The 26,739-nt window shown below is 36.6% G+C and overlaps 2 protein-coding genes across 2 annotated transcripts; one reads left to right on the top strand and one right to left on the bottom strand.

The window, feature by feature from the left end:
• The first annotated feature begins 3,533 nt into the window (after positions 1-3,533).
• Positions 3,534-6,199, top strand: LOC149151160 ((R)-mandelonitrile lyase-like). Its single transcript, XM_089443077.1, has 4 exons — positions 3,534-3,557; positions 4,296-4,431; positions 4,710-5,544; positions 5,656-6,199. Exons 1-4 carry the CDS (start codon positions 3,534-3,536, stop codon positions 5,690-5,692), a joined length of 1,032 nt encoding a protein of 343 aa, XP_089299203.1. The 3' UTR covers positions 5,693-6,199.
• A 4,400-nt stretch (positions 6,200-10,599) lies between these two features.
• On the bottom strand, positions 10,600-13,776 carry LOC149151159 (uncharacterized). The gene has a single exon (XM_089443076.1). It carries the CDS (start codon positions 13,774-13,776, stop codon positions 10,600-10,602), a length of 3,177 nt encoding a protein of 1,058 aa, XP_089299202.1.
• Between the last annotated feature and the right edge of the window lie 12,963 nt (positions 13,777-26,739).

Here is a 26,739-nt window from a genome sequence, read left to right as displayed (position 1 = left end):
TTTCATCTAATATACCAAAACAAGGAGGAACATAAATCTCATGTTCATTAATAGCAAAAGAATGATCATTAATTGCTTCTCTATCTTGATAAAAACTTAATGGTAATTTATTTGAATCATCCTCTTTAATTTCTGAAATATCATTAATACCAGGAGGAAAAATATTACCATTATTGAAAATATCAGGATAAAGGGAAAAATGTGAACCTGAAACAATGCATTTAAAACTGTCTCTGTTTGAGAGCTCTTGTGCATTATGTTCATTGTAAATTTCAGATTGCAGATCATTCCTTTGCATACTCATGCTTTCTTGAAGAAGGCTGCTTTGCTGCTCTGATTTTGGCATTTTCTCATCATGGAAAAATTCAGAAATTTGTACAGCAGTTTGCATTTTATTTACTTTGATTGCCGCTTGTACTTGCTGATTTGCGATTTGATTTCTCGAATTTACTTCGAAGTAGCTTTCAGACTTCATGGCGGCTTTTTCTCCAAAATTGCTGTTGTTGTCTTCTTGCATTTGATTAGAAATATCTTCTAAGCTTTGTGAAACCACTTCATCACAATTTATTTGCACATCCAAATTGGGATTCTCATTTATATTGGAAGGGGGTGGAACAAAGCTCGAATTAATTTCATATGGATTGGGAATGGTTGGAAGAGAACAAATATATTCAAACCAATCTAATGATTCTTCTTCCGTAGGTTTATCTTCGACTTTAAATCTTAAGCAATTCAAATGAAATCGCATATTAAAATCATTAACAGACTCATTTTCAAACCTTCGTAGATATTCAATTTCTTCACATACCTGTTCATAATCATAGCTGTTGAATTTACTAATGAAAATTGTAACAAATTGATCCCAGCTGTGGATTGAAGCAACTGGAAGAGTTCTACACCAGCTTCTGGCTTTTGCCGCAAATGTAAGAATAAAAATTCTGCATAAGATGCCTTCATCAATTCCTTGAAAATCATAATTTGAAACATTTTGAATAAATTGAAAGACATGGTTAAAAGCAGAAGAATTTCTCTTACCATTGAACTTTACCTGAGACAAGAGTCTTACCACATCGGGTGGAGTATTGGAGGATGCACATCCATGGATACAACTCCAAATTGGAAGTTTAAGTGGAGTCATCACAATAAATAAAATATTAAAATTGAAAGGACTCCAATAGACAAGAAATCTCAAGCCCTCCTTCTAGCGCCAAAAATGTTGATGCCTCGAAAATCGCTGCAACAACATTGGGGGATAACCACCCGGTACGGACCTTAAAAGCAGCTCCTTTTCCGTTTGGTGTGGTGGCTCCGACTGTTCATCTAGGTCCAGTTACCTTCTCCCTATTGCTATTGGTTTATAATGTATCTTTAACTACCAATAGACAGGGACATCAGATCACTTCTTCTTGCTGATCAGGCAAGAGAATGACCCTTAAGCTGATTTGGGTTCAGCCAAGCCACAACTAAAGTTTTGCCTCTTTGAGAAGAGGACTTAAAAGAATGTATAATTTACTCTAAATGCAAGCTTATTCTATGATGCAAGCAAAAGAAACTAATCTAAATCCTATCTTAATTAGGCAGATATAGATCTAACCCAACTAAGAGCAAGATAATTAAAGTATTGGGATTTAGATATGTCTTATTTATAATGAATACCAAGTTAATGAAGTAGTTCAATTAACTGATATTATGGATATCAAAACACATCCTATTGAGACCTCTTAACTGAAATAATAAACCAACAACACTCAGGAAGTAGTTCACATAAATGATATTGATTATCAAATCACCAAATCCAATAACTAAACAATAATATGTGGAAATAGTTCACAACATATTATCATTCAATAAATCAGTTTTAACAAGGCAAATTTCTGAGTAAATAGTTACTCAGAAATCAGAAATTAATCCATAAGAACAGAGATACATGATAACAACATTGAAACAAACTACCCATATTGACAATAGTGCACAAACATGAATAAAATGACACATTCTTGTTACCATAAAATTAAACTGATATTTGAAACAATAGTAGTATTAAAAATATCAATTTATTGCATCCATTTCTCTGATCTTGGTCTCCAACAGTCCTTTACATTGCTTGAACTTCTGCCTTTAAAACTAGAGCCACAATAGTGCAAACTCTGCCCCTCATACATAATCCAAGATACAAAGGAAAAATCCTCAATAATTCCCAGATCTGAGATTTTCTCTCCTCTCTCCTACAACTCTAAATTCCTATTACAGTAGTGCTTTTTGAAGTCTAGCATTGCAGAGGAGAGCAGCCCCGTTTTACATACTGCAATCTGTTATTTATAATATTTGTGAAGGAATTTTGGAGATGAGAGTTTGTTGAAGAGAAATCTGTTAAATCCAATTTTACTTGCTCAAAAATCTTGATCTTCAATTGCTGGAGCATTCTCATTGATTGAGATTCTTTTTCTCCATATTCTCTCCACTGTTTTCCTGCAAAAAGAAATCAAAATAAATTAAGATGCAACAATAAAATCAATCATGGCATTGCTAGCATTTAAATCAAATCCAATCAAATTCTATAAAATATAAATTCTCTATTGATGCCTGGGATGATTTAATTGGCCAAGAATATCATTGACGAGTGAATCTGCAATTAGAAGAGGCCTGGACCAATGAAAATAAAACTTAGAAAAATGATTTTGTTTTCAAAATTCGGAGCTTGATCTTTTGCCTGATTTTTGACCCAATAAATGACCAAATCTCTCAATGAAATCTCCTCAGAAATATTCTTCTTGATTTTCTCTTTCCAATGAGCCGTCCTGGGCCTCATTTGGCCAAGTAAAACTCATTTTATGAGCTTCCAAAGTTGATGAGTCAAATCTGACATGAGTCTGGAAATTCTGTTGCTGGGCTAAAAATGTAATTAAAAACTAATCCTAATTTAGTCTCTAATTAATTCTAATTTAATTGCTAATCATAAACTAAACTAATTATTAGTAAACTATTTATTAATTTAACTAACTAATATTTAATTAACTATTTATAAACGAATTTAATCTAATTAAAAAAAACTAATTAATATTAATCTAAATGATATTTAAATTTAAATTGAATTAATAATATATTACATGTTATTAATTAATACAATATATTACATATACTAATTAATATAAAATTAATTATCTAAATAATAATATTTATATTTATATATAAAAAAAAATACAAAATACAAACTATCCTCCACCTTTATTCCATTCATTTTAACTCTGATTTGAATGGGTTTAAAAAATATAACATAGACCTCATGCTCACATAAACATTTAAAGTGTCGTGATATGGTAACGTAAACCATTTCAAAAAACAATCGAATTAACCCATGAGCATAAAATGAATGTTTGCCTTATCGCATTGGCGATCGGGGGTATGGAGTATCGGCGATCGGGGAAAGTGTGATGTCGGGGTTTTTTTTTTAAAACAATACAAAATCCCGATGCGAAAACCAATTTATCTCCGATGTGATATAAAAGACTTTTGTTTAATCGGTGATCGGGGGTATGGAGTATCGGCGATCGGGGAAAGTGTGGTGTCGGGGTTTTTTTTTAAAATACGTTCAATAAAACTTCCGACGCGATCTCCCGATTGCGAAATAAGTTTTATATATATATTTTATATATATTAAATTTTAATTTAATTAAATTAATTATATATTAATTTAATTAAATTAAGATTTAATATTATTTTTTATTTTGATTTTATTAAAATGAAATTTAGTTAAGCTGTGAAATTGTTTAAACTACAGCCACTTGAAAAATAAAATAAAAATAAACTACAGCCACTTGAATGTTTTGGTTTTCGAGATTTAAGATTTGATTTGGAAATTGGAGTGAATTTCTTAAAATCTCGATAATTAATGATTTGGCTGCATAACTAAAAATGAAAAATGTTAGTAAAAACTCGCTATGGGTTAATATTTATAATGAATGCCTTATTGAACTAATTTATTTACAAAATGCAATATTGTACATTTTATGTGTTTTTTAACCCAGGCTAGACAAATGATGAGACTTCAAAGGAGTGCCATTTTCAAATCGGTTGACCAAATGAGGCGAAACAAGCGTCAATGGGAAGCTTATAAAAAATCGATTATAACAGAGCAATCAAACAAGAATCCAAGGAAAACGAAAAATTAACAAAAGCGTAGGGCAATCAACTAAATAAAAATCCTAAAAGGTGTTTAGCCAAATTTTTATAGAAAGGGTCCCCATTAATTGAAGTGAACACATCAATAATGGGGGGTTGTGTTTTTACCACAACAGGATGGAACCAAGATAAGCGCCTCCACATTTGACAGCAAAGGCAAAAGACACACGACAGCAGATCTTCTGAGGTCAGCCAATCCCGACAATATCGTAGTCCTTCTCAATGCTACCGTCAGCAGGATTCTCTTCGAAGGTAATTCATTTAAACACAGGACATTGTTTCTACGTTTTATATTTCTCCACCACAGTACTGACTTTTCACACCTTTCCTTGCTAATATATTAACGTAATTTTCAATTATTTATAATCTATATTGGAATAATAGCTTTACATACAGATCTGTGAATATAGATTGAGTGTTTTGAGGATGAATTATTGTATCATGCAAATTTAGATTGAGTGTTTTGAGGATGAATTATTGGATCATGCAAATATAGATTGAGTGTTTTGAGAATGAATTGGATCATGCAGAAGCGAAGGATAGCTCCTCTCGGAAGCCGAGAGCCAGTGGAGTTGAATTCATGGACCGCCATGGTCGGTCTTATCAAGCTTTCCTCAATGAAACGTCAAGCTCCGGCGAGGTAATCCTTACTGCGGGAGCCTTAGGCAGTCCCCAGTTGCTCCTCTTGAGCGGAATCGGCCCATCCGAACATCTAAAAGAATTCAATATTCCTCTAGTTCTAGATGCGCCCATGGTAGGCCAAAGGGTTCAGGACAACCCGCGTGCATCCGTAAACTGGCTATCTCACCAATTCTACACCATACAAGTAGTGGGTATCCTTAAAGCCTCTCAAAATTACATCGAGTCGTTGAGCACCTTCGTCAATGGCACCCTATCCTTCAACAAAAACAACGTTTATAGAGAAGTCATTTTTGAGAAGCTGGCATTTCCCTTATCCAGAGGACAACTTCGTCTGCGTAGTAAGGATCCTCGAGACAACCCATCTGTTCGTTACAACTACTATTCTCACCCTCTCGACCTCAAGAGATGCATGCATGGCGTGAGGGTGATCGATAAACTCCTCAACTCACCTTCTCTGTATAGATTTAATGCTAATTCCACTCATGACTTCAACTTCACTGGGCAGCCGCTACCAAAGAACATGTCGGATGATGCGGCCGTGGCTCAGATCTGCCGCGATACGTTGAGCACAATCTGGCATTTTCATGGAGGATGTGAAGTTGGCTATGTGGTTAACCAGAAATATCAGGTCAACGGAGTTGAGGGTCTCAGGATTGTGGATGCCTCAACATTCACAAACGGTCCTGGAACCAACCCACAAGCCACTACCATGATGCTTGGCAGGTAATAACAATAATATTCCTAATATTTCAGTAGGGATTCTATTGCTCTTTTGTAGCTATGGCATACAGAAATAGATCGGTATGATAAATATTGCTAATTTTGTGGACGCAGGTACGTCGGAATGAAGATTATTCGAGGATGGATCTAATGAAGGGAGCATCAGAGCTTCTTCATTGATATTAGCAGAAAAAATGGTAGTTTAGGTATTCTCTTTTATTGTTTACGTTAACAAGGAGTCTCGAGACCCGCGATGTGTTGTGTAAGATTCTTCACGGCTGGATCGAATGAAGGGAGCTTCCGAGCTCCTTCATTGACATTAGCAGAAGAAATGGTAGTTTAGGCATTCTATTCTATTGCTTAAATTAATAAAGAGTCTCGAAAGCCGCCGCGTGCGCGATTACTTATGTCCGCCAGTGATTTAATATTATTTAATAAAGATTCTTTAGCATATACTCACTTTATTATGCAGTGTATGAAATTAATTTTATCATTCAGTGTGTTATTCTCGATAGAAGATCACATTACATTCTTCAAGCCTGGTCGCATTAAATTCGATATCTCTGGGATGAATTGATGTCCATGTAGCTTCATAGCTTCATATATGTTTTACTTATTTATTTTTAAATATAACGATGAAGCATATATTTATTTGGAATGAATGGTTTTTAAAGTAATTATTATAATTAATATTCATATTGTTATTATATAAAAGGTTAGTTAGTTTGAATAATATAGGTATATTTAAAATTTAGATTTTTATAGTTTGATTTTCTGTGGGAGACAATTAATAGATAACGATTTTAGCTATAGAAAGAGTAATTAATTAACTAAATGGGTTTGTAACATCAAGGTCAAACATTTAAAAACTTCGAAAATAATAATAATAATAATAAATTAAAAATAAGGGGTAATATAGAAAAAAAAATGTCATCAATAATTGTTGAGTAATATAAAATATTTTTATAATAATAATATATAACAAAAATATTATAATAATTAGTTGTTGGAGGAAAAATTAATTAATTAATTAAAAGGTTGTGAATGTTTATTTATAAATAAACTAAATCAATCTAGATCCATCTTAATGTTGAAACTGGTTTTTATTATTATTTTACTATTTGAATAGTATAATAATTATTAAATAATTATTGAGTAATATACAATATTTTTATAATGATAATATATAACAAAAATATTATAATAATTAGTTGTTGGAGTAAAAATTAATTAATTAATTAAATTTTTTTGAAGGTTTATTTATAAATAGAATAAATCAATCTAGATCCATCTTAATGTTGGATGGTTTTTATTATTATTTTACTATTTGAATATTTATTTTGTTATTTTTTTTTTCATCTAGTTAAAATGTTCACATTACATTACATTGCAACATCTCTACCATACTAGGATGGACAACACCTCCTCTCAATAAATTAAAAGCTTGAATGTTTAAATAAATTAGAAAAATGAATTAATAATAAAATAAGAAATAAGAAGTAACAATTTACATAATACTTCATAATAACAAGTAATTAAAGGGATTATATATATATATATATATATATATTAATTAATTACAAAATTTGAGTAATGATGATCTATATATTTTCCTAGTGTCCACTTCACACTTTGAATTGAAGAACATAATTCTTTTTCATGAGTAATTTCTAACTGCATCAAAGAAAATATGGTAACATCAAGGTCAAACATTTAAAAACATGGAAAAAAAAATAAAATAAATTAATAATAAAATAATAAATTAAAAATAAGCGGTAACATAGAAAAATAAATGTCATCAATAATTATTAAATAATTATTGAGTAATATAAAATATTTTTATAATAATAATATATAACAAAAATATTATAATAATTAATTGTTGGAGGAAAAATAAATAAATTAATTAAAAGGTTGTGAATGTTTATTTATAAATAAACTAAATCAATGTAGATCCATCTTAATGTTGAATCTGGTTTTTATTATTATTTTACTACTTGAATACTATAATAATTATTGAGTAATATAAATTATTTTTATAATGATAATATATAACAAAAATATTATAATAATTAGTTGTTGGAGTAAAAATTAATTAATTAATTAAAAAATTTTGAAGGTTTATTTATAAATAGAATAAATCAATCTAGATCCATCTTAATGTTGGATGGTTTTTATTATTATTTTACTATTTGAATATTTATTTTGTTATTATTATTATTTTTTCATCTAGTTAAAATGTTCACATTACATTACATTGCAACATCTCTACCATACTAGGATGGACAACACCTCCTCTAAATAAATTAAAAGCTTGAATGTTTAAATAAATTAGAAAAAAGAATTAATAATAAAATAGGAAATAAGAAGTAACAATTTACACAATACTTCATAACAAGAAGTAATTAAAGGATTATATATATAGATATATAGACATAAGTAAATTATTAATTAATTAAAAGTCTGTGAATGTTTATTTATAAATAAACTAAATCATTCTAGATCCATCTTAATGTTGAATCTGGTTTTTATTATTATTTTGCTATTTGAATATTATAATAATTATTAAATAATTATTGAGTAATATAAAATATTTTTATAATGATAATATATAACAAAAATATTATAATAATTAGTTGTTGGAGTAAAAATTAATTAATTAATTAAAATTTTTTGAACGTTTATTTATAAATAGAATAAATTAATCTAGATCCATCTTAACGTTGGATGGTTTTTATTATTATTTTACTGTTTGAATATTTATTTTGTTATTTTTATTTTTATTTTATTTTCATCTAGTTAAGATGTTCACATTACATTACATTGCAACATCTATACCATACTAGGATGGACAACACCTCCTCTCAATAAATTAAAAGCTTGAATGTTTAAATAAATTAGAAAAAAGAATTAATAATAAAATAAGAAATAAGAAGTAACAATTTACATAATACTTCATAACAAGAAGTAATTAAAGGGATTATATATATATATATATATATATATATATATATATATATATATATATATATATATATATATATATATATAGATATATATTAATTAATTACAAAATTTGAGTAATGATGATCTATATATTTTCCCAGTTTCCACTTCACACTTTGAATTGAAGAACATAATTCTTTTTCATGAGAAATTTCTTACTGCATCAATGAAAATATGGTAACAAACCAGTTTCTTACTCTGTATTAGTATTAGCATTGCTCCCATGGTGTAATGTTGGAAATATTGTTGTTATTGATGTTAAAGACAAGGGGAGACTACTTATGTCTAAGATAAATATTGGAAAATGAAGATTGTTGGAAATGTTGTTTTTGAACTTTTGATGTCCCAATTGGATATTGAATATTTTTTCACTCCAATTACCTAGCTCGAATGGGAGCATAGGATATATGGTTGGAAAGGTTATTCTGAGACCATTCCATAGGTATATGGCACTGCTTTATTGTAAATTCACCCTTCTTCAAGTTGGACAAGAGATTCTTGCTCATCAAATAGTATCTATATTTTAGATTTTGAAATAGTTTGAAACACTACTATCTTTTTTTTGTGTAAGTCAGGAGATTATATTATATAACAAAATATAGTACAAAACATCCGCTATGGCGGATCGAGAGCAGGGAAACATAGTGACCCATATCTAAACTTCTGCTCAGAGAATTTACCAAAACAAGACTGTGACCCGCACACCTCGCAGGGTGGCTCAAGCTGAACTTGTTCCTATCAACCGACACAGTTAAGACAGTACATAACAAGACAATTATATAGACTAAGTGAAACAGAGACATATATAAAGCCGAAGAAGACCACCCCGGGAGCAGCGCTAGATGAATTTTCCCATCTGGCTTACAGTATCCAGCCCCATCTGCCGCATATGATAATCCATCCTGGCTTGCATTGCCTCAATGGATTCATTATCCTGTGCCACTGTTTTGGCAGGTTGCGAGGCACCGGGAGCAGCATTGACCGTGTCTCTCAGAATCTGGATGAGGAGGGTGAGCTTCCTGTTGACAACTTGAACCGCTTCATGAACTGTGTTGATCCGCCCTTCCAGAGAGTTGTTATAGCTGATGATCTTCCCCATCTGCTCCTCCGTGAGGTTCACTTCAGTAGCCATGTTCTGCTTCTCCTTCTCCACAGTTTCCAAGGCTTTGGCTATGAGCATTTTGGTTCGCCAACTTTCGGCCTTCGTCCTAACGAATTGGGTGGCCCTTTTCGAAGGTGTGCCCGGATCCCTTAGCCAATTAACCTCCGCAGCAATCTCCTCCTCCGTGCGCTCAGCCTCCGCTTGCTTGACCTTAGCTTCCAGCTCCGCAACCTTACGCTTGTTCCTGGCGGCAGCCCGAGTTTCATAACCCTGCTTCGCATCAAGCAGGTCCTGATTTGCTGCTTCACAACGGCATCCGCTGGCATCCATCCTGAGACCTCTATACTTCTTCCAGCCAAAGTTCCTCTCTCTCACAGAAGCTAAATCTACACTATGAAAAGACACAGTAGTAAAAACAAAGCAATAGCCCGCTGCTTTATAGCTTTTTCGGATGTTGATCCTCCTGAAATCGATCTGAAGTCTGTTGTAGGTGGGAGTACTGTTGCCATCAATTTGGTTGAGGTCCTCACGCGCGAGGCTGATGCCGGTCGTCTTATAATAAGTGTGGTTGCGCTTGAGCCAATTATCATTTTGCCAAGTGTGCTGTCCTTCTGAGCCGCTGTTATGGAAGCAAATTGCGTCGGACAGACCCTGTTTGCCCTTCTTCCAATTCTTCATGCTCTGAGCCATGAGCGTCCCTGACTGATATGCCTCAAACATTAATGTCACTGATGTTTTATGATACGACTTCCTTCCAGGTGTCCTGGTGTTCATCCTCCGGTTGCCTTGAGTTTTGTAGCGCGATCTGTAATGATCGCTTGTTTGGCTGGCCTGCCGCCGCCAATTAAGCCTACTCCCTGTGAGTCCTGTCATGCCGTTAACTCGGTAGCAGGTGTACCCTTCACCGTCAATGTCAATTCTCCGGTGCCGAATGTCTAAGCCATTATCGGCTAGGATTGGTTTGAATCGTTTGCTGCTAGCCGTGCACATGTTACCTTGAGGATTGGGTAGGTAACCTCTGGCCAACAACTGTTTGTGATGGTATTCAGATTGTCAGCCCCATGGTTTGCCAGGAAGTCCGCCAACCCATTAGCCTTTCTTCTCACCGATTGGAAGACTATGCCTCTCAAATCTACTATCATCTCCTCTATGCTTTCGGTTTCCTTAGCTAGCCTCCAATGTTTGGTGGCTTTGTTGGCTTTTGTTCCTGCCTCCAGTCGTTTAGCCGCCGAGATGGCCAAAGCAGAGTCACCCTCCACAATGATATTTCCTCGTCTCATGTTTCGAAGAATCTTTAGTCCTTGCTCGAGCGCTGCGAACTCTGCTTCATTGTTCGTGCAAACACCTAGCGCCCTGCAGTAGATGTGGATGATATTTCCTTCATGGTCCCGAATGGCTCCTCCGATACCAGCAATGCCTGGGTTGCCCCTGGAAGCTCCGTCAAAATTTATTTTTAGGCTGCCTTCTGGTGGGCGAAGCCAGCGTTGAGTTTGTGTAGAAGATGGAGCTCTGTTTACCCTCAAAGATTCAATGTTGGAAGCTTCTAATTGAAACCTTTTTAAAATGTGCAAGTCCTGAGCAGTAGGTTTTTCATTCGTATCAGCTTTGCCTTTTACCTGTATCAGCTGCTTGATGTTGGTGAAGATGGATTCTTTCGCACATTCAATGCTTCTGACTTCCTCCATGAAGATCCTTCGATTCCTCTCTTTCCAAGTTGTCCAGGTTATAAAGCCAGGGAAACATTTCCATATGCTGTCCACTCTCTGAATTCTAGAGAAATTCCTTCTCCAATTGCTGATGGTGTCCTGAATAGAGTCCCTGTTCCTATCAGACGATTCCAGAATGTCTTCCATCCATTGCCAGAGTTGGGATGCCCATTCACAGGAATTGAAAAGATGATTCATAGTTTCCTCTTCCTTCAGGCACATTGGACATTTAGAGGGTCCTGTAAATCCTTTTCTCAACAGGTTTTCCCAAGTTAGGGTTTTCCTCTGCATTAGAAGCCAAAGAAAGGTTCTAATTTTCGGCCATAGCAGGTTGTCCCAAACTTTAGCAATCCAGGGTATAATGTCCGGCTGCTCTTCCCGCTCAATGATGTCTCTGGCTTCTTTTAGGGAAAATTCCTCGTTGCCTTTTGGTCCCCATCTGAGCCTATCATTTTCAGCAGCTATTCTGATCTTCCTTTTGAGGATAGTTAGACTTAATGCTTGATAGGTATCCTGGATGTCTTCGCTGTGGTTCGAGTTGAAGGTGGTCCATTCCCTCCATTCCGGGTCTTCACTGGTAGGGTTCCAATATTGATAAACTCTGAAATTGCCCAGGGCTTGGGAGTGATGTTTCACAGTTTGGAACTGAGGGGTATCCAATTTCGGAGATTGTTGCCAAGCATCCTCCCAGAAAAGCGCCTGGGTTCCGTTCCTTATCTCCCAAAAGCTGTAATCCTGAACAATGTCTCTGTTGGCTTGGGCATGATTCCATATAGGAGAGCCAGTGGGCATGTCCTGCATCCTTATTAAATCTAGATTGGAGCTGTTCGGCCTGTACTTTTCCTTCCACATCGTTGCCCATGGCAGATTAGTTTCTGAAATCCACCTCCACCAGATTTTAGCCCCGCATATCCTGTTGACCACTGAGGGATCAATCAAGTTCAGACCTCCCCTATTCTTAGGCCTGCATAATTTCTGCCATGCCACCAGCGACCACTTTTTTTTCTCACTATTTCCACTCCATAGGAATGAGCGCTGGATGCTTCTCATGCGATCAAGGATTCCTTTTGGAGCCGGTAAGATTGAGAGCATATACTGAGGAATTGCCTGCAAGACCGATTTGGTAAGAATTAACCTGCCTGCAAAATTCAGAGCCCTGTTAGTCCAATGTTTGCATTTTCTTTCCATGTTGTCAAGTACTTTCTCCCAATGGTTCTTTCTCCAAGGTTTGAGAGTTAGGGGGGCACCCAAATACCTGGAAGGAAGAGAACCAATTCTAAATCCCAACAGCCTAGAAAGATGAGATTGGATGGCCCGATGCGTGTTGAAGAAGAAAATGGTCGATTTGGAGAAATTTATCTCCATCCCAGAAGCCTTGCTGAAAAGATTAAGAATGTCTCTGAAGACCAACGCTTCTTTAACTGTAGGGGTACCATGTAACATGGTGTCATCTACGAACTGTTGATGCGTAGTGGCACGGCTAGATCTGATGGGTTGCAGTCCTTTTAACAGTCCCTCTTCTTTTTTCTTAGCTATTAATCTGCCTAGGCCCTCCATAAGAATAACAAACAGGAATGGGGATAGCGGGTCCCCCTGTCGGATGCCTCGGGAAGGGCTGAAGGGATCAGAGGGGGCACCATTAACTAGGATGGAGTATCTAGGAGATCTGATAAGGGCAACAACCCATTTGATCCACTGTTGACTAAAACCAAAAGCTTTTAAAACAGCTTCCAGGTAAGACCAACTAACCTTGTCATAAGCTTTGGATAGATCTAATTGCATGAGCATTCCGGCTGCTTTTTGCGAGTGGAGCGAATGGATCATCTCTTGGGCCAGCATGATGTTGTCTAGAATCTGTCTTCCTTCCACATAGCCAGACTGTTCTTGGGAGATGATGCCGGGGAGGATAGCCTTCAGCCTGTTAGCTATAACTTTTGATATGATCTTATAGATGACATTGCAGAGGGCAATGGGTCTAAACTTGTCTGGAGTATTGGCTTCCTCCACTTTAGGAACCAGAGCGATGAAGGTTGAGTTTAGAGATTTGAGAATCGTTTTGGACCGTCTTGAGTCTTCCACAATCTCCCATATGTCTTGTTTTACTATGTTCCAGCAGGCTTTATAGAAATTGATGGTAAACCCATCCGGTCCGGGGGCTTTGTCGTTAGGCATGCTTCTGACCGCTTCCTCGACCTCTTCCATTGTAATCGTTCTTCTTAGGGCCCAGTTTTGTTCATCTGTGATTAACTTGGGTATGACCGTAGTTATTTCTTTGATTGCTGCTTCTCTGTCGATCCTTGGTTCCTGCGCTATGAGGCTGAAATGATCAACCAGGGATGCTGATATCTCGCTGTGATTCTTGAGTATTTCCCCTTCATCGTTTTTCAGTTCAAGGATTTTCTTGGCGCTCTTATAGTCCATGGCTGATCTGTGGAAAAATTTGGTATTTTGCTCCCCTTCCTTCAACCACTGAATTCTTGATTTCTGCTTCCATAGAGATTCTTCTTGCTTACATCTATTGTGCCACTCTTGGGTCAGCTGTTTTTCAATTTCACAGGTTTGCTCAGTTCTAGTGCCTGCAGCCCCATCCTTGTGAATTTGCTCCAGCTTTTGTTCGATGATCGCTTTCTCCTGAAAAATATTACCAAAAACTGTTCTGTTCCATTCTTTTAGTTTCAATTTGATTTGTTTTAATTTCTTTTGCAGGTTGAACATCTTGGAACCTGCTTCCTCTAATGGCTCTGACCACCACTTTTCTACCATGGAGAGGAAGTTAGGGTGCTCAATCCAAAACTTCTCGAACCTAAAGGGTTTATTTCTCGGTGTTCCCTGAAGTTCTACAGCTAAAGAAATCGGCCAGTGGTCCGATCCACTGCTAGGGAGGATGTTCGATTCAACTGTTTTGCCATCTAAAATAAAGCTTTCCGAGATTAGGAAGCGATCCAATCTGGAAGAAATTAGCCTTTCCCCCCCCCTTCGATTGTTCCAGGTGTACTGACCATTCTTGGGGTGAACATCAATCAATCTTGCATTATCAATAAACTCTATGAAAACTTCCCCATCCCTGTTGAGTTTCCTCAGTCCTCCTTTTTTCTCCAGGAGGGAGGTGATCATATTGAAATCTCCCCCCAAAATGAGGTTGGCACCGGTGTTCCTTTCTATAAAATTGTTTAAAGAAGCTAGGAAGTTTATCTTGTCATCTAACCGTTGAGGACTGTAGACATTTATACAGAGGAAAGAAGTGGACATACCTGTGGGTTGCATTTCCACAGCTAGGTAGTTTTTGCTTGCTTCAGCCATAAGGATTTGATATCTTCTCGTATCCTAGAAGGTTGCTATGCCTCCTTCCCGCCCTTTGCTTTCGATTTCCAGAGCGTCAAAATGTTTCCCTAACTTGACTCGTAGCTTTTCTATGAGGGTTTTGTTGCACTTAGTTTCCTGTAGAAATAACAAATCCGGATGGTTCTTCTCCATTTGCCTTTTCAGCAGCCTCTGTTTGGCTACGCTGTTAATACCTCTTGTGTTCCACGATACTATCTTCATTTTAAACTAATTTAGGGAAGGATGGGTACTCGCTTAGCTGCTTTATCTGACCGGCGTTGATTAATATCTCTCCTAACTCCTGCAAGTGTTCCTGATCAGTTTTGCGTCCTCTGCGGGGTTTGTGCCTAGAACCAGAGGTTCTACCAAGTATTGCCTTGTGATGTGGGATGTTTCCTTTGATTATGCCTAACTTGTTCTTCTGTTTCTCAAAAACTGCCTTCTGCCGCGCTATGAAGAGGTCCCTGACCTTCCTTATCTCTTCCTCCGGTACTGCTTCAATCCCTTTGGCTCTCCATCTTTCTACGAGCTGCGTGAGGTCCATACCTTCCTTCGCTAAGGTGTCTTCAAGATCCAGGTCCTCACTACCTGCCTCACTAGTGAGCATCTCTGTTTCTTCGTCCGTTTCCGCTGTTCTGTCTTGCATATGGATTTCACTATTATAAGCCTCCTCCTCATTGCCTTCCCCTGTAAATTTTTCCGGTTCCTTTTGCTCTGCCTCCCCGTCGAGTGTGTTCTTTTTCGCCTCCGAGTCGGTATCTAGATCTAGGATCTCAAAGGGGTTACTGAAGTAGTTTTTGCCTACATTTCCTTTGGTGTTCCTTCGTCTGTTGGCTCTCTGTCTGGACTTCGGTTTTGTGAAGTTGTTCCTGTCTTTGTTGCTTTGAGTCTTGTCTTCCTCTGCTTCCTTTCTATTCAAAGGACAATCCCTTACCAGATGTCCATGCACATGGCATTTCCTGCATCTAAAAGGTATTTGTTCATAGTCTAAAGCTTGGAAATATTCCTCATCTCTGTATTCCAGCCATAGACCTTCATGGAGTGCTCCAGACACATCCATCTCCACACAAATTCTGGCATAGGTAGTGTACCTTTTCTGAATGGTTGCTTCTGAAGCTTTGATAAATGTTCCCAACTTATCCCCTATTTGCTTTAGGGCAGTTAAACCCCAGTAATCAATGGGGAGAGAGAAGAGTCTGATCCATACCGGGACTTGAGTGAAGGATTCCCCTTCTGGTACAAAGTTCGGCTTCCATGGTCTCATATATAAGCCAGCTGCGGCTAAGAAATAAGGGCCACCTTCGAACACCCTATCTTTATCTTCTAGGCTGGTGAAGACCACTGTGAAAAACCCTTTGGCTCCTAGATGTAGCTGCACATCTCCTTTTGGCTTCCACTGCTGTCTTATCCATTGACATAGGGTCCTCTCGGAGGGCCATATTCCCATAAATTTGCAGATGATGGCATGTTCAGCCATGTGCTCCCTATAGGCCTGTATTTCGGGGTCCTCGATGGTCACTCGCAGGCTGTCTTTTTTCTTTGGCTTACAAGCACTGCTGTTTACCGTATTACTTTTGGGGATCGCGCTGGACTCCCCTTCCTTCTCCGGCGGGGTTTTGTGTTTATGTTTTGGCTCTTTGTCGTTTCCTCTACCCTCATCCTCATTTTCTGAGGGCTGGGAAATAGCTTTGGTTTTGTCCTGAGTGCCTGCACTATTCTGCCTCTCTGTGTCTCTATCTCCTGTTGTATTTTCTGTCCTATCGGCCGTCATTGGTTTCTTTTCCTCTCTTTTCCTATTGTTCTGGATTGAGCTGTTCAACCCCGCTATCCTGACACCTTCTGTCATCTTCTGCTGTTGATTCTGCATTAGAACTTGTTTGAACGAAGGGGTCCCACTGGACCCCTCTGCCCCCATCCAATCCGACAATCGTTGGCCCTTCCGATACAGAGCCGCAAGTTTAAGTTTGTGGTGCTCCAGAGCTATGACAGCAGTCGTGACGCAGAAACCCTAGCCGCGCCGAAAGCCCGCCATTCCACTATCATTTGAAACACTACTATCATCATTGTCCATGAAAAATATAAGTGTGTGGTGTTCTGTGGAAACAAACTCTTTTAATGTTATGGGAAAATAACTTGATAAGTTTCTCTATGTGAAGTCCTAGTCATGAAACAATAAGTGAAAATCAGTCAAGTACAACCTCTATTGATTGATACACTTGGAAATGTTGTTACTATTCCCCAACTTGGGTAATACCCTATAAATAAATTCATTAAGATGGCTACCAAATGTACTCCACTTATCATTTCCTATTTTATCACATCAACCTAATAAAAATGCTTGATCATACATCTTGTTATCCATAATTCATGCATATAGTTAGTCACCTATGGAAAACTTTACAATGTGGCTCTCCCATTAGAGGGAAAAACTATTATAGATGTTGTCATGCATACAACTTATCTACCTATTTCATCATACCTACCAAGTTCCTTCAAACTGACCTTCACTATTGCCATGATTATTCAACTTCATTAGTTGATTGCCAATATTTTCTTCTTTATGCGCATCATCCTTAGATAGACCCTATAGTGATACCTCAAGTTATGATTATACCAAATTCTTCCATTATGTTCTAAAATAGGTTGCCTCTTCTTATTGATTTCTTACCCTTGTTGTGACACTTCCTCTCAACCACCTTAAGCATCTGATCCAAGTTGGCCATAATCACATGAGCTATCATTAGTTATCATCATTAAAAAATTTGCAAGTTTCTCCTTTCCATTTCTCCTTAGACAACTTTATCCACTATATGCAATTAACCTTGAATCACGAAACCTCATGTAACATTATACTCAACATCATAACAGTTAATTAAACTAAACTGAAATCACAGTGTATGATTTACATGTATCAAAAGTTTAAACAATAAAACATGATTTAGATGCTCCAAACCCAAATCTGTACGATTTGCCACTGAGACTAAAATATACCATCCTGTGGTTTATATATATATTACAAACCCAATTGATTCACTCAAGAATGAAGGAGACTTCAATGGTAGCTTGATGATGTTTAATATACAAATGATATGATTAAGAACGTTGATGCAAATGTAGTAAATGAGCACATACATGTAATATGAATGGGAATTGGAATGCAAAATAAAATTTATTAGAATATTTTACATGTGTATTTCATGAAGGTACCCAAAGTTTAAAAGTAAAGGTCTCATTCATTCATATTTTCAGTTCATGATAACACTTTAACCATAACAAAAGTGTGTTGTCTTTAGTGGAACCTATGTAAGAGGGCTACAACTATTTTAATTTATTAGAAAGATATATAGAAAGATCATTGCATGTGATTAATGTGTCGTGGAACATGGTACAGTGAAGTATATCATATATGCTCATGGAACCCATGCATTGAAATGTAAATGTCACTTTTGTGTGAAGAGATCATTCACATATGAATTTATTAGTAATCATTCGATCTAGAGATCCACTAGTGTTGCCAAAAAATAATGTATAGCAATGTTCCATAGATTAGTCAAATGAAATGTGCGTAGAACTGAAATTTGTTGAACCACTTAAACATTTTACTTGATCAGAGAAGTGATGCAAATGTCATCAAGAATTGATTTAAATTTATATACCCTTCCCCAAAACAATTGGTGTCAACAAATTAATTACCACTGTTTATATCCATTTGCATCATAAAAATGGATTTAGGAATTGAGACCCTGAAATCTGTGGGCATATGAAAATAGAAGATCTTGACAAGAAAATGCAACAATTGGTTTAAAATAGATATCATTCCAGATTTATAAATATTAATTGATCTGAAGTATCATCAGGAAGAATGTATTAGCCTTGACGTTGGAAAAAATTAATGGCTTATTAGAGTTATCATGTGATCTAGAAATGAAAAAGAGGTTAGTGTGTGACAAAAAAATACCAGATTCCTAGCTTGCAACATCATCTGCTAGTCAGAGTTGAAAATCCATCGAAATTCGCTTAACAGGTTGACACTGGGTATTACTTGCACAATGCGGGGTGCTGGGTTGTGTTATATTCTTTCCACGACTAGCCCACGTAGTTAACTGGGGGGTTAGAGGGGGGGCGGAGCCCCCCCTTCATTGCACCTATTGTGTAGCTGGGGGGGGGTCACAGGGGGTTTGAGGCGTATCCGTAACCCCACTTTATGGGGTCTAGGGCAACGCCTTGGAAAATTTTGGTTTTGGACCCTATGTTAGGTTGGGTGGACCCACCTATGGTTTTGTGCATGATTTTTGCACATGTTTTTTGGACACGGTGGTTTTCTGGTCCATGGTTTTGGACACGATGGTTTTCGGTCCATGGTATTGGATGCTTCAGCATGTATAAATATGTATTTTAACATTGAAAGGAACAATAATGAAAAATCAAGCTGGTAGTCCCGGTTTTGGGATCCAGGGGAAAATCTCTATGTATATGTGTTTTATGTGTTATGCTCTCGCATTGTTTATTTTATGTGTTTTAGAATTCCTATGCAGGTAATTATTGTACAGGATTAAAACATACATTTGGTATCAAAGCTATTTTGGCTTCAAGGGGATGCCTTTGTTGTTGAGGGGTTTCGCTTGGGCCTATGGTAGACCTTGTTCAATGGGAGATCTGCGAGATCGATTCTGGTGGTGAAAAAGGATGGTGAGTAGTGGAAAGATAGAGATCGAGAAATTTAATGGTCAAAGTTTTGAGTTGTGGAAACTTAATATGGAGGATCTGTTGGTGGATGAAGATCAGTGGATCGTGGTAGATCCAGGTACTAAACCAACGGGAGTGTCTGATGAAGAATGGAAGAAGTTGGATCGAAAGGCTAAGAGCACAATATGATTGTGTGTCGCAGATTCAGTATTGTTGAATGTATCAGGGGAAGCTACAGTGAAGGCTTTGTGGGACAAGTTAGGGACTTTGTACCAATCTAAGTCTTTGGTGAATAAACTGTTCTTGCATAAAAACTGTATAACCCAAGGATGAAAGATGGAGACTCAATGACAGAGCATCAGAATGCATTTAATACTGTGCTAAGCCAGTTAGCATATGTTGATATTAAAATTTCAAATGAAGATAAGTGCATCAATTTGTTGTATTCTCTACCAGATTCGTGGGATAGTCTGGTTATTGCAATAGGTAGCAATGAAACTACCTTGCATTTTGATGAAATAGTCTCATCGTTACTAATGGAGGAGACGAGATGGAAAAGTATGGAGAGGCAGAATGGTGATGCCTTGTTTGTACAAGGACGGTCCTACAATAGAAACAAAAATAAGTCATCGAGTGGGAGATCTAAATCTAGAGGGAGATCTAAATCTCCAGGAAAACCTATAAATGTGGTGTGATGGAAATGCGAAAAGGAAGGGCACTTCAAAAGGGACTGTAAATCTAAAGCTCCTAATAAAGGAAAGGGATCTGATGACGCTCCTTCTGCTGAGGCAAAAACCACCTCAGAGGAAGGTGGGGATGTGTACTTGGCTTCTTTAAGTACACATGTAGATCATGAGGCATAATTGATTGACTCAGGTGCATCCTTTCAATTCACTCCCCACAGAGAGTGGTTCTGCGAGTATGAGAAAAACGATGGTGGTGATGTCTTCTTAGGGGATAATAGGAAGGCTAAAATCATTAGTTGCAGAAAGGTAAAGTTGAAGTTGCAAGGTGGAAGGGATAGAACACTTCCGGGTGTTTTAAATATTCCTACATTGGCGAGAAATCTAATTTATGTAAGTAAGATGGATGACGCACGAGTAAAAACAATGTTTGAGAAGGATACCTGCAAGATGGTTCGAGGAGCACTGGTATTGATGCAGAGAGTTCGGATTGGAACTCTGTATAAGCTGTAAGGTAGCACTATTGTTGATTGGTGCAATAGTTCTGTGGTTCCTGAAAGTGGAGCAGAAAATCTAGTGGTCTCTGGAGAGAAGACCATGTTGTGGCATCAAAGGCTTGGACATATTGGAGAGAAGGGCCTTTGAATACTTCATTCTAAAGGTATGGTAGAAGGTATGAGTAATAGCTCTCTAGATTTTGACTTCTGCGAAAATTATCTATATGGGAAGTAGAATCGTGTGAGTTTCCCCTCTGGTGGTAAGAGGGCGAAACAAATATTAGAGCTTGTGCACAGTGATGTGTTTGGACCTATGAAGGTTCCATCAATGGGTAAGTCTATGTACTACGTATCATTTATAGATGACTTCTCAAGGAATACATGGATATATTTCCATAAGAAGAAATCTGAAGTCTTTGACAGGTTTAAAGAATTTAACGCTCTCGTAGAAAATCAGACAGAGAAGAAGATAAAGGTGTTGAGGATAGATAATTGTGGAGAGTTTTGCAGCAAGGAATTTGAAGAATTCTGTAAGAAGTGTGGTATAGCACGACTAAAGACTACTCCATATACACCTCAACAAAATGGAGTTGCAAAAAGAATGAACAAAACGTTGATGGAAAGGGCAAGAAGCATGCTCAGTGGTGCCGGGTTAGGACAGGAATTCTAGGCAGAGGCAGTGGATACTGCATATTACCTAGTCAATGGGTCACCTTCATCAACGTTGGAGGATAAGACTCCACAAGAGGTATGGACTGGTAAGAAACCCTCTCTTTCACATCTGAGGGTATTTGGGTGTGATGGATGTGTACATGTTCTAAAGGAGAAACGAACCAAGTTGGATAGTAAATTTGAAAAGTGCATCTTTATTGGGTATAAGGATGGTTTAAAGGGTTATAAGCTTTGGAACCCGGTAACAAGGAAGGTTGTGTACAGTCGAGATGTGGTGTTCAGAGAGGTAAAAGATGTTATTAAACATGAATTCCAACCAAAGGAACCTGAGAAGATAGAGTTTGAGCTAAAAGAGGAAGAATCAGACTCTACAGCAGAGGAGGAATCAAAAGATGAAGAGCGACGAACTCCGGGTGTGAGAAGATCAGTTCGAGAAAGAAGGCACCTAGAAAGGTATAGTCCATCTACTTTCTGTTCAAATTTTTCTTTATCTATTACTGATGATGATCCCAGAACTGTGAAGGAAGTAGTAGATTCAGAGAATAGAAAACTCTAGAAAGAGGCCATGGTTGATGAAATGACATCTTTGCACAAAAATGAGGCTTGGGATCCAGTGGAGTTTCCAGCTGGAAGGAAACCCATTGGCAGCAAATGGGTGTTCAAGAAGAAGACAAATGCAAAGGGAAAGGTGGAGAAATACAAAGCTCGGTTGGTAGCAAAAGGTTATTCCAAGGTGCTAGGAATTGATTTTGGTGATATTTTTTCTCCTGTTGCCAAGGTAACTTCTATTAGATTACTTTTATCTGTTGTTGTTGCTTTTGATTTTGAGGTAGAACAGATGGATGTGAAGACAACATTTCTTCATGGAGATCTGGAAGAGGAAATATACATGAAGCAACCTGAAGGCTTTGCTGTGAAGGGTAAGAAAGAACTGGTATGCAAGTTAAAGAAGTCTTTGTATGGGTTAAAACAATCACCAAGGATGTGCTATCAAAAATTTGATACATTGATACGAGGACTTGGCTTCACCAGAAGCAAAGTAGATCGTTGTGTGTATTTTGAATTAATTGGTGACCGTGTTAGTTATCTAGTCTTATATGTGGATGATATGTTGCTGATTGGAAATAACAAATAAATTATCCAGGATTTGAAGACCCAATTGTCCTCCAAATTCGACATGAAAGATCTTGGTGCTGCAAACTATATTTTGGGCATGGAAATTAAAAGAGATCGTGCAAAGAGGAAGCTCTGATTAAACCAGAGGAAGTATGTCAAGATAATACTGCAGAGGTTTAATATGCAGGATAGTAAACTGGTGAAGGTTTCTATTCCTGTAGGTGTGAGGTTATCTACTGAACAATGTCCCAAGACACAAGAAGAGGAAGAGGACATGTCCCGTGTTCCATATGCAAGTGTAGTCGGTAGCTTGATGTATGCAATGGTCTATACTAGACTAGACATTGCACATGCAGCGGGAGTATTGAGCAGGTTTATGTCAAAACTAGGGAAGGAGCACTAGACAGCAGTGAAGCGGGTTTTCAGGTATTTACGTGGCACTAGTGATTAGGGTTTGTGCTACCAAGGAAGACCAGGATTGGACAGAATGTTGGATATTCATCGCTTTGTTGATGTAGACTAGGCTGGAGATCTAGATAAGAGAAGATCTATAAGTGGGTATGTGTTTAACCTATTTGGAGGTGCAATCAGTTAGATGAGTAAGAAACAATCTGTAGTGGCACTATCAACTACAGAGGTAGAATACATGGCAGCCACTCATGCAAGAAAGGAAGCAGTTTGGTTGCAGAGATTGTGTTCAAGTATGGGGTTAGTACAACGAGCTATAAGGATAGACTGTGATAGCCAAAGTGAAGTTTTCTTGGCAAAGAACCCCACATATCATTCAAAGACAAAGCACATTGATGTTCATTATCACTTTGTGAGGGATATAATAGAAGACAAAAGGGTGTTGCTGGTAAAGGTGGACACTTTGAAGAATATTGCAGATGCATTGACAAAATCTATGAGCTCTAAGAAGTTCTCTTGGTATAGAGAGACAATGGGTGTTTCATGGCTGGAAAAATGACTAAGCTCTCTTGTGGCCCCCTATGGAAAGGAAACAACAAGTGGGAGAATGTTTGGTTGTGTTATATTCTTTCCACGACTAGCCCACGTAGTTAACCGGGGGGGTAGAGGGGGGGCGGAGCCCCCCTTTGTTGCGTCAATTGTGTAGCGGGGGGGCTCACAGGGGGTTTGAGGCATACCCGTAACCCCACTTTATGGTTCAGTAGCAGCGCCCTAGAAAATTTTGGTTTCGGACCCTATGTTAGGTTGTGCGGACCCACCTATGGTTTTGTGCATGATTTTCACACATGTTTTTTGGATGCGATGGTTTTTCGGTCCATGGTTTCAGACGCGATGGTTTGCGGTCCATGGTATTGGATGCTTCGACATGTATAAATATCTATTATAACATTGAAAGGAACAATAATGAAAAATCAAGCTGGTAGTCCCGGTTTTGGGATCCAGGGGAAATCCCTGTGTATATGTGTTTTATGTGTTATGCTCTTGCATTGTTTATTTTATGTGTTTTAGAATTCGTATGCAGGTAATTACTGTACAGGGTTAAAACCTACATGGGGAAGTGTCTGGGTTTACCCACGAGTTTTGCTTTTAAATAAAAAAAAGAGTGAGTCAAACTATGGCTACTCTCCATCCACCCAATTGTTTGTAATCATGAGTGCAGATCACTTATCTTGAATTAGCAATTGACTGCTGCATTTAGATATTCACAGTTGATAAATAGCTTAAATCAATAATATGTTGTTTCGCTTTATATGCTATAGCTTCTAATTGATTTGCTTATTATAGTGTTCTTTATCTCCTAGATCTTGGAATCTAAATAGTTAAAACTTGAATACAGATTTTTATCATCATTATTATAATGACATGTCTAGAAAAGGTTTTCAATGCTAGATTAGGCTGAACACATGATAACCAGAAATTGCTCGAATGTAATGACACACGAATAATGCCAACATAGAATCATGCCAAGTCCAAATGTTCCATAGAGCTCATCATTTTTAATCTTCATTGCCATGAGAAGTGATATAAAAGCATGTGTATCAAGAGAATTCTCATAAAAGAATCAAAAGCTTAACATAAATTGAAATTTTGTGCTATAGAGTGAAATATTTTGAGTATCTATTTAAGCAATCATAACTTATGTTAAAAGAAAAATGAAATGGACTGCCTTTAACAAAATAAATTGTTAAACAAATTTATTGAATGTATCTTTGGATTATTATGACCATTAAATGATTACTCTAAGAGGGTTTAAGAAATCAAAGAACCAAAGAGATATTCCAAAAAAACAGACCATAAACAAGAAGGGACACTGCCACCGGACCCAAAACCGGAGTGGATGACTGGGAAGGTTATCCCTCCCCAAAACACAAAATAAAATCATTTTATTAATAAGATGGCCCACCTGCAAGCGCACCCACGAAGGAAACACCATATCAAACCCTTAACAAAGCTTTAATAGCTACTAGGTTTTACATTCATTAATTACAACATAAAGATCGAAACAATACCAGGAAACTCGTAACAAACCTATTGTCTACAATACATTTTAGCTATAATGATTTTAGCACTTGGAATTCTTGACGAGAGAAGGAGCTTCTTTTGGTAACCTTATGGATCATATTTATCTACAAATGGTTGTAACCTAGATGCTACACAAAGAGATTATACAAACCTAAATTCCAAAGCTTTTTCCACCAAAGAGTCATACTAACTTCTTGTTAATTTGAAATGTATTAGTAATATAAGCAATGAAAGAGTGTGATCTGCAATAAAACAATCATAATGAAGAGTAAAGAGATAAATAATAAAAATAATAAATAATAAATAATAATAATAATAAATAATAAATCCCTTAATAATAAATAATAAATAATAATAATAATAATAAATAATAAAAAAATACAAGAAAATAAATAATAAACAAGGAATAAAAAAAATAATAATAAAAAATAAAAATAGTAATAAATAATAAATAACCATACTAAAGCTCTAAATAAAAATAAATAGAAATAAAACAAGAAAACAGTAAAAAAATCAGTAAAGCTATAAAAAAAAATAAAACAAGAAAGCAATAAAGTTGCATGTAGACACATGGAGTGTGTGCATGTGGTTCCCCTTCGAATGTTTGTTCTATTTATTAGATGGTGAGGAAGATGAGAGACATTCCATCATTCCAATATTCTATCATTCATTCTCTTGAGAGAATAGTGTTCGAAGACAAAGGATTCACTGGCAGTAGTACGTTGATTGAGGGCTCGGGGGTGGCTAGTTGTATCAAGTCCTTGCGCAATTGAGCCTACGGTTGGGTGGAGAGTTGTCCCCAAAACCTTGTTGCAGTAAGCAGACTTCAACCACAGGTAAGTGCTACTCATAGTTTGAACTTGATGTTAATTAGTTGATTAATTAGATGTTTATTTTGGGCTATTACAGTACATTCCCTGTATTATAAGATTTCAATCTAAAATTTGTAACATATTTCTTGTAGTATATTCTTCTATCATATTTTAATTCATAGTTTAATTTTTATTTATGAATAACATATATAAATTAAAATTTGTTATTATATCATAATGCCTTCGCAAGGATATATACAATCTTGTCCTCTTAACAACTACACTAATTCTTAACTGTTTATTTCCATTATTTCATTTGTATCACTAATCTGATCTTTTTTGTATTATATTAGTCATTAACACCTACTTTTAGATACATTTAACATTAGTTTATATTTTACATAGAAAGTATATGATAGAGTTAGTTTTCCCCTCATTTCTTCTTCATAGGAGGAGGAATCCAAAGGCTAGGGCTATTTAAAGAGATTTGGCCTGGGCCACTTCTCCTTTGTTGAAAAAGGTCATAAAACCTGCATCAACACAAGCCTAATGTTAACAATTGTTATTAGACCATAATGTTGGATAGTTGTCCTAATGCAGAATTATATTGAGAGAATAAGTTAATTTTGCTGTGAATTTGGTGCATATGGAGGTTGTCTTGACTGAGAACCTCTTGAGCTCATGTAACTCTCCTCCATAGTGCTATGATATCCATCTCTCCTATAACACCTGTATGGATCAAGAGTTCATGAGAATGAAGAGTACCCAACAAGCAGACAAGGAGGATTACTGGTGGGTCAGTAATGTTTGGTAACCACACAAATAATTCCAACAAATTATGAGGTCTTCGTCAATTTATAGAGAGGAGGTGGTATTACATTTCCAATCTCAATTTTGGCAAATGATTCTCTTGAAATGATAAATTGTAATTGGTTAATTGTAAAGTTGTATTTGATTTATTTAATAGTAATCCTTGTGTAATGTATATAATTCTTCCAAGAACAATATTTTATAATTAATTTGTTAAATGAACCAAAAAAGGGACAAAACCATTAATATGTTATCCCTTGATTTATTATGAATTGATTTGTATATATAGATATCATT

Source organism: Pinus tabuliformis, chromosome 9 (assembly GCF_031772625.1).
Source record: "Pinus tabuliformis cultivar Carrire ecotype Pingquan chromosome 9, CPIR1, whole genome shotgun sequence".
NCBI classification, from domain to species: Eukaryota; Viridiplantae; Streptophyta; class Pinopsida; order Pinales; family Pinaceae; genus Pinus; species Pinus tabuliformis.
The sequence above is the reverse complement of the archived record's forward strand: the minus strand, read 5'-3'. Positions and strand labels throughout refer to the sequence as shown.